This window comes from Pterocles gutturalis, unplaced genomic scaffold (assembly GCF_000699245.1).
Source record: "Pterocles gutturalis isolate BGI_N339 unplaced genomic scaffold, ASM69924v1 scaffold14212, whole genome shotgun sequence".
NCBI lineage: Eukaryota > Metazoa > Chordata > Aves > Pterocliformes > Pteroclidae > Pterocles > Pterocles gutturalis.
The window spans coordinates 2,124-11,274 of record NW_010108134.1 but is presented as its reverse complement, the minus strand read 5'-3'; the positions used below and the strand labels follow the sequence as shown (position 1 = coordinate 11,274).

The 9,151-nt window shown below is 37.4% G+C and overlaps 1 protein-coding gene across 1 annotated transcript; it reads left to right on the top strand.

The window, feature by feature from the left end:
* Positions 1-404: 404 nt before the first annotated feature.
* LOC104461070 (semaphorin-4D-like) lies at positions 405-5,446 on the top strand (the record flags this gene model as incomplete). Its single annotated transcript, XM_010072522.1, has 10 exons — positions 405-550; positions 1,145-1,243; positions 1,435-1,534; positions 1,638-1,748; positions 2,108-2,259; positions 2,568-2,743; positions 3,691-3,847; positions 4,076-4,298; positions 4,755-4,870; positions 5,280-5,446. Coding segments are annotated over 10 exons (1,447 nt in total), but the record flags the coding sequence as incomplete, so codon positions are not given.
* Between the last annotated feature and the right edge of the window lie 3,705 nt (positions 5,447-9,151).

Here is a 9,151-nt window from a genome sequence, read left to right as displayed (position 1 = left end):
CAAAGTAAGTGAAAAATAGTAATTTCACAAGCAGAAAGAAACATAGCACAGGGTTGGAAGTTTATTTTTTATTAGGCGTAGAAGGAATGCTGTGGTCTGTTTCACAACAAGTGTTGCAGATGCACTCATCCAAATGACAGAGAGGAATGCCTGAACAATAGTTGGAGGTTCTGGCTTATAGGCAATAATAACAGTGGGTTTTATTTTCCTGAAATAAATTGGGAAAAGAATATCCATCCCTTTATTCAAATACTTTCATATTATTTAGAAAATGTTCTGGAAATGTGTCCAAGCTTTTACCTTTGTTCTATTATAATTTGTTTTCAGTATGGAATTTTTGTTGTGTAACACTGTGATTCTAGTGACAAATATTTTTAAAATAACTTATCTTCTATGTTTTACAGCTGGAAATATAAACACTTTTATGAAAGAAGAATTATCCAATGTTTCCACTCTCCTTGTGAATGAAGAAACTGATACCTTATTTGTTGGAGGCAGAGATGCAGTATTTGCTCTTGACCTGAATAATATTTCTAGAGAAATAGCTAGGGTAAATTAAATACTTTTTTTTTTTCATATGTTCTTTAAAAAAATACTTTGCCTTTGGTTTTCTTTATTTGACCATCATGTTCTTATTTTAAATGTATTACCATTTCAAGGCCTGAAACTTTATCACAGAATCTTTTTTTTTTTTTTTTTAAGCAAAGCAATACCTCTTTTCAGGTTATTTATTATGCCTTACATGTTACAGAGACACATAGAAAAATGCTGATTTGCCCAATAGATTCAAAGTTAGGATTATTTAGGTATTTTTTTACACATTATTTTGTAAAAAAAAAAAAAAAAAAAAGGCAACATACCACCTTACAGGTATTCTTGGCTTTTAGGAATACTGGTTTGCTACACAGGAAAGACAACTGGAATGTATTACTAGAGGGAAGGACAAGGTAGGAACTTCTGTTTCCCCCTCTAAGTTATTAACTGAAATGCAAATGGCTACAGTATCAAGCTGCTTTTTAATAAACGAAGTAAAAGCAAGTTCATTTAAATCTCTTGGGTTTGTTTGCTTCCTACTAAGACACCAGGAGATTTTCAGACACAATCCACTACACTATGTAAATTTTATTTTTATTTTCTATTTTAGATAAGATGCCAGAACTACATCCTCTTCCTCCATAAGATAAATAACTCTAACTTGTATGTTTGTGGAACCAATGCGTACCACCCAACTTGTGATCATATGGTAATTCTATTTGAATAGAGCTTTTACTGAAGATATTTGAGCAGTATGGCACGTCTTTAAACACCCTTCTAAAATTATCCCTGTTGAAATTTAGAAACTTTCCTAATTCTTTTACAAAAGTATGAAAGACCAGAAAAGTACTTATCAAATGTTATTTTTTTTTATCCTATTTAAATGATTGTTTGCTATAGGTTATCCGTGGGACAAACATAAGCTTGCAAGGTAGAGCTGAAGAGGGCAGAGGAAAGTGTCCATTTGAACCAACTCTAAAGTATGCGTCTGCTTTTGTTGGTATGTTTGCACTGACATGCAACCTGAAATGGTTTTCCTCACCTGCACTATATTATGGATACTGTTATCTCCTAATTCTATTTTTGCATGTCAATGTTTACAGATGGGGAATTTTATTCAGCTACTTCAAATAATTTCTTGGGAACAGAACCTCTAATACTTCGCAGTATGAGAAATCCTGTAAGAACAGAGTTTAAAACAACATGGCTAAATGGTAAGAAGTCCTTTTATATATTTCAGTCTCTTGAACTTTAATTTGGTGTATTCATTCTCTCTAGAATGAAATAGTATGTTGTGTATTGATTTTGTAGTGTGAGCTTTTAAACTAAGGACAGAATTTAAAATAAATTTGTGACTATGGAGTGCAGTGATGAGACGAGCCACAGCCCCTTTCCATTTATGAAAGCACAATTCCTTCTCTTAATGTTTGATAGATTAATAAATACTTTCCAGCCCTTTCCTTTTCCACCAGTCCACAACAAACTTCAATTGGACTTAATTTTAAAATAATATCTGGCGTTTATGTTTTTCTCGGAATAAACTTAAAATGTTTTGTGTATTTATGTGTTTCAGAACCAATCTTTGTCAACATGGAGATAGTGCAGGAAAGTGACTCTAATCCAAATGGAGATGATGATAAAATTTATGTGTTCTTCACTGAAACAGCTGTTGAATTTGAGTTCTATGACAAGCTTTTGGTCTCCAGAATTGCCCGAATCTGCAGAGTTAGTATTTGTAGTATAAAGATTTTGTTTAGTGTGTTTCAGATGAAGTTTCATAGTTGAGTGATTATCTACGTTACCTAACCAAACAAAATTCTGTCATATGCATTTTATTTCTGAACTAGCTTCCCTTTTTCCTGCTAGAACAGAACCAGCTGTTCAGGTTGCATTTGGCATTTAAGCCTTTTTTCTTTGCCTTTGAGCTGAGATTTGTATTGAAAGAACAATTATTTTTACAGCAACACTATTAGGTGAAAATTACATCTGTTGCTCTGTGCGTTCTACAGTGTTGATGTTATTCCCTCATTTAGGGTGATCTTGGTGGAAAACGCATATTGCAGAGAAGATGGACGTCGTTTTTAAAATCCCGCCTTTCCTGTTCCATTCCAGAATTAAGCTTCCATTTCAATATTGTCCACGACATCTTTTTACTGAGGAGAAGGAGGTGGCAGGACAGCATATTTTATGGAATTTTTTCCCAACAATGGTGAGATGGAGGGCTACGTATGCTACTAAAGTTTGTAATGAACCGAGTAAGGGTTCTCTCTTCAGTATTAATAACCTGAGCACAGCCCTTTGGCTTTAACTCAGAACAAGAAGCTACAGCCACTTACGCTGCATGTCTGAATGGACCACATTTGTTTTTCTTGCAGCTTGATCCAACTAAGCAAACTTTATCATCTGAAACAAAATGTTTTTCGTTCCTGGGCCAATGCCTTCAATTAAAGACTAACCAAAAGCTTCTCCTAAGCCAAGTTTTAAGAGTCATGTTTTCTCTAGTCGGATGGTGGGGCAATTAAAACTAATTACATATAAAATTACATAATTACATACACAAAGCCCTGGATTCTTCTGGTCTTTATTGCACTAAAGGAAATGGCTGACATTTCTAGGTGCAGAATTATTCTCCTGTTCAAAAAGAAGTATCTGTCATGGCCTGCTTGTCTAATGTAATGTTCTGTGAAGAGGAAAACAGAACTCCAAACAAATACCTTACAAGTTTTAGGGTTAACTAGCTTTTTCTAAAAAGGATTACAAAATAATTAATGGTCTGTGTCAGCAGTGTGAAGCCAAAGGGAGGAGAATCCTGACAAAGTGTTAATTACTATAATACTTGGGCTCATCTGTCTACAAGAAGGGTTGTCAAAAGGCCTCATTCTCTCAGTTGTTTTAATTTATTTGAGGGTGGTTCCTTGATTTTTAACAAAAACATTTAATACCATCTTTTATAAATTTATTTGTTTTACTCTTTTCTTAGTGAATCATGAAAACTGCAACAGAGAAGTATTTTTAGTGTTAGGTATCTTTTGACTAATCCTGAAAAAGACACAGCAGGTGGGGATTGGGTTATTTTACAGTTTTTCTTTCTGTATAAAAGCCAATAAGACTTGTTTTTATTTTGTGTGTTATTTTATTTTGTTTTTTTCTTCTAAGGGGAAGATTAGACATATCAGCTGTTTGTGCATACAGTATGAAAAATATTCAGGAAGTCTTCTCCAAAGGAAACTACAAAGGCCCAGTAACTGCAGAACATTCCCCTGTTAAATGGATGGTGCATAGGGGAGAAGTGCCAGTTCCACGTCCTGGTGCTGTAAATATGAATTTACTTGTTCTAATTAAAGAACAGCCTTGCTTACCGTCCTGCTCCAGAAGAGATGGGGGGTTATTAGCCAGTTCATAAAGTGTGAGGAAAATAATGATTTTTAGCTGTTGAAGATAAGTAGAAATAACTGAATGTTTAGAAGGAAATACGCCTTTTTCTATACCTTGGTGAAATGTCAAAGCAATTATAATCATGTTTGTTATGTTTTGTTTCTAGTGCATTGATAATTTTGCCCGGAGTATTGGGTATAATACTTCTGCTGACTTGCCTGACAAAGTTTTGCAGTTTGTCAGAGATCACCCTCTAATGGATAATTCTGTAAATCCAGTTGGTAACAGACCAGTGCTACTAAAGCGTGGTTCAAACTATACCAAGATTGTAGTAGACAGAGTCCCTGGCCTCGATAACCAAACATACGATGTTATGTTTCTAGGAACAGGTAAGTGATTTTATTTTAGGAAAAGATGCTATACAGTTTTATGTATGTTGTCCCTTTTTTTTTCTGAGACTTCAAAAAAGTAAAAGTATTCATCAGCTTTGTTTGAAGTTCTGCATTCAGAAGCTGTCTTGCTAGTTTAGTATATTCATCTCAGATTAAATGTGTTCGGCTTGTTGGACATTAAAAGGCTCTCTTTAGAATCTTTCCATATCAAAGGAGACTTGACATAATAATATTTGCAAATTCAGGGATTGTTTGAGGTCTTTGTTTCCCCTGAAAAAAATCATTGCTTCTCTCTTACTGAAAGAAAAAATAAGAACTGCTTTGAAGAATTTCAAATATTCCCTATGCCCAGGAATGTCTTCAAAATCTCTAATTTCAACATGAATTATCAGGCTAACTGTTATGCTTTGATTAAACAAGTTTATCTTTAGAAATACATTTCATTTTATATAGATGATGGATATTTGCATAAAGCTTTCAATTGTGATGGGGAAATGTTCATTGTGGAAGAGCTACAGCTGTTCCTGTCTCCCGAGCCTGTTCAATCTCTCCAGCTGTCTTCTGAAAAGGTAGAACTTGTGTCCCTGCATATGGAGAGTGACTGCTCTAATAGCTTGCCTCAGGCCTTGCTCCTCCGTGATGTTCTTCTGGCTTTTAAATACCCTGTAAATGTCTCATAATTCTGCTTCTATCATGTATTCATTAATAACAGAAGCACGAATCATCTCTTGTCTGTAGAAGAAGAATTTGTGTGTGTCAAAATGCAAGCCTTTGTGTTCATTCAAAAATTAGGGAAGGAACTCTGTCATTTTGCATGCTGTGGAAAGCCAGGGTTTTTTCTCATTCATATCTATTCTTGCAAGATTTTAGTTTACTGATATTTTTAATAGATACCAGAAAACCTGGCAACCCATATTAGAAAATAGCAGCTGCAAATCTCACTCACTATTGTAAAAGAACTCCTTCCTGCGTTTCTAGGGAATGCTCTATGCAGGGTCCCTGTCTCAAGTGGTGCAGCTGCCAGTTTCCCAGTGCCACCGCTACAAGTACTGCTTGGATTGCATCTTGGCAAGGGACCCTTACTGCGCCTGGTCTCTGTCTGCTAGTGCGTGTGTTCTACTGGCAAAGCAAACTGGGCATACGCAGTAAGTAAAAAATTATTGTTTCTGCTGCACACCGGATGTGAGATTGCTTTATAATTGCACTCTTAATGTCTGTAACACAAAACTAGGATGATTCCTAGAAAAAGAATGACACAAGCTGGAACACTTCTTGTCTGTGTTTTCATCTATTTGGGTTTGGGTTTTTTTTTGTTTTCTTTTCTTTTTTTTTTTTTTTCCAGGAATTTAATTCAGAGTGTGAAATATGGGGATGCTTCCAGCTGCCTTAGTGTAGGTATGTGAACGTTTGTTTTAAGAAAAAATATTTTAACTTCATGCAATCAAAATGCTTTGTGCTCACTGGAATTCTTGCATTATAGAAAACCACAGAATTAAACTCATGTTGATTATGGCTTTTGAACTAAGACCAAAGAAATTCCACACTGAGCTGGTACAGCCTCATGCTCTTAACCCTCTCAGTCTAAATGTCAGAATACTTCAGTTCAGACTCAAACTCCTGCTCTCAAGGGGAGCATAAATGTACCTGTTTGAAGTCATTGGTGTCCTTGCCACACCCTCTTCGCAGAAATCACACAACCCATCATCTGTGCTGCTACATCTGTCACTGCTCTGGGATGCTGTTGTGCAGATACACGACACGCTCTTTGAGAGTACGCTTTAAAAGGCAGCTATTTGTCATCAGCCATTTAAAATTATTTTTATTCATTTTAGTGGGATTGGGAGGTTAATTACTTTTAATGCAGAGTTGCAGGTGTGTGTGATCTGCTATTATTATACAGTGACTTCGTAATAAGTTGCAAGATGCATTGCTTTCAAGATGTACTCTTACCTCCACCTCTGTCTCTTTAAAGTCAGGGCTGTCTTTAGTCTTGTATTTTTACACTGCACGACAAACGATACTGAGGCAATCAGTGGGACAGTTGGGGAACTGTTGCAGAGCTGATACAAGCATTGTGCAGACATCTCAGCATTTCTGTGAGGAGATGTCATGCACCAATATAGAAGTTGGAGCATACAAAGGTGAATTTATTTATGCATGGCTATGTATACAGGTGAGACAAAATAAGATTTAAAATCTGTAAATCTTAAACTTCTAGTCCCGTATTCATTCTGTTACACAGTGGGAGTAAGGCCAGCAAGAATGGGATTTCTTTTACCCCTTACCTTTCATTTCCCATTGTCAGACTGGTGAATTAAATTTTATATTTATTTGAGTATGTATTTGGTTTTCTAAGTTCACCTAAATCCCCAGTGTTCTTACTTAAAAAAATATATATTCATAATTTCAGAAACTAGTGTGAGAAAATATCTCTTTACCCTTGGAAACAGTGTTCATCTTAAATGTGTTCCTCTGTCGAATCTGGCAAGCATAGTGTGGATGTTTAACGGGAGAAGACTTCAGGCCGAGGACTCTAAATATCTCCTCTATGATGGAGGAATAGCAATATTTAATGTGACAAGGGATGCAGCTGGATTCTATGATTGTCTCTCAGTAGAGAAATCCAAAGGGAAGGAATTCCTTATCACTGTGGCCCGGTATGCCCTTTATACCCGAGAAAAGACAGAGGTAGCAAATGTCGCTGCCACAGCACGTCAGCAAAACGAAGCAGGAGCTGAGGCTCTTCAGTCTCCAGTACCACCTTCTATACTGAACGAGGCAGCAAACCAGGAACCTGCAGACAGCCAAAGAGAGAAGCTTATTTTAAAACTCTTGGGTGCTGGGTTTGCTTTTGTTTTCTTTTGCTTATTGGTTTGGAACTTCTACAGGGGTCACTTACCTCTGCCTTGGAAGAGCAGAGAAACCAGCTCAAAACGCACCGGTACAGATGGCTTGGGAAGTCCTGCGCTGGCTACAGAGGCATCAGGCAGTGTCAGGAAGAATTCGGCCACACAGACAAACGTGTCTTGTCTTAATGAATCAACGCTTGTGAGCTTTTCTTAAGGAGTGTGGTGCCAGTGCACAGCGCAGTGCAAGTCTCACAGAGAGCTCCGGCAGCTTGCAGCTCACCGAGTCCTTTGGCTGAGGTGATGTGATGCTTCCTGTTAAGGAATGTGGAATCTAAGTGGGGGTGGGAGTCAGAAGCTCTGAATGGAAGATGACAAGCTGCATTGTCTATTACAGAGGTGTGTTACCAGTTATTACTTTTTAAAAGCACAATTCCTTGTTTGGGTACCTTTTTGACATGATAGAACCATAAGAATAAATTTCTTTCAAAAATTGACACTGATCCACTTTTTTGTAATGTTGGGGTTGCCCAATTACAGAAACTAATGCTTCAGAAGCTAATAATAGTTAGCATTTAGTGCTTTCACCTTCAGATTTTCTGGTTAATCTACAAATAGCAACTAATTAAGTCTCCCATTGCCCCCAGAGGTTGTTGCTATCCTCATTTTACATGTGAGGTTAAATTACTTGTCACTGACCATAGCGAGTATTAGTGTCAGATCTGGTGCTTTGTTAGAAGTTCCTGAGTCATCTTCCTACATTTTATCTTTCTCTGTTTGCCTCTCCTTTCCCTTTATTTAAGCTTCCAAAACACTTCTCACACATTTACTTTTGTAATGTGTTTTTAGTGACCTTTATGATACGTTTTCCTCTGTCCAAAAATGTCATGAATCAACTTGCGTACTGCATCGTTCTGAATCTATTTCTGAGGTGTGGTCAAAATTCAGGCATTGGAGCTCCTTTTGTTAAAGGCCATTGAAAGTTGAACATTTTTTCTGAGACGCTTTTTTCTTCATTTTCAAATAAATGTTCTCTTATGTTTTCTTCCTTTGGAAAATAACATGGGTTCTTGATCACAAAAATCCCTGAACAAAAGGCTCTGCTGCCTCACTCTGTCTCTTGCCAGATGCACATTAAGTACAAGGTTGATGCTCTTTGAGACACAGCTCATTTTTTTCCAGTTTTCACATAGAAGGAGAAAAATGCTTGGAAATGGATTCTCCTGCGTGGAAGTCTGTACCAGCTGTAGCAAGACACCTGCTTTCAAGTTAAGCAAGAATGCTTGGAAGTGAAGATGACGTGTACAATCTAGATACCTGGACAGGAAGAAAGGCCAGAGAAGCAGCTATTCAGGGTTTTTTTCTCCCTTAAAACTTAAATACTTTAAGCTTCTTTCCACTGCTGCGAAGTCACAGTCTCTGGATGCCTTCTTTCTTGCTGGATCAAATTCTTCTTCTGTTACGCTTCATAACAACAGGTTCTTGTGTATTACGTGCAAATACCATGGAGGGAAGGTGAGGCCTCTTGTTGAACTCGCAAACAGCAAATTCACGGATTACTGTGTCTGTCTTGTGACACTGCTAGTTACCGACACAGCGATGTTTGCACTTTCCAGGGAAGGATGTAAAGGTGGGAACAGTGTCAGCCCTTCTAGCAAGGTGAAGCCAAAGGCAGAGAGTGTGGACAAGAGAACTATATAAAATGGACATCTGAAAATTAGAAGGCTGGATAGCTGCTGGCAAACCGTTACACCAAGACGTGCCTGGCTGCATGTCAGTGATTGTATCCGTGCAATGCAGAAACGAGAACTGAGGGCATCTCTGGTCTCGGTTTGAAAAGGAGTCTGCTTCCTGGCAGGGCTCCTTTACCTATATTCCTGCTCCCTATATGCAGAGGGCTATATGGAAATTAATGATGCAGGCTGGATGGTGGTGTGTGTCTAATAACATAGGAAGTGATTGAAATTTCCATTCTTATCTTTGGGGACAGTCACTCTCTTTCCC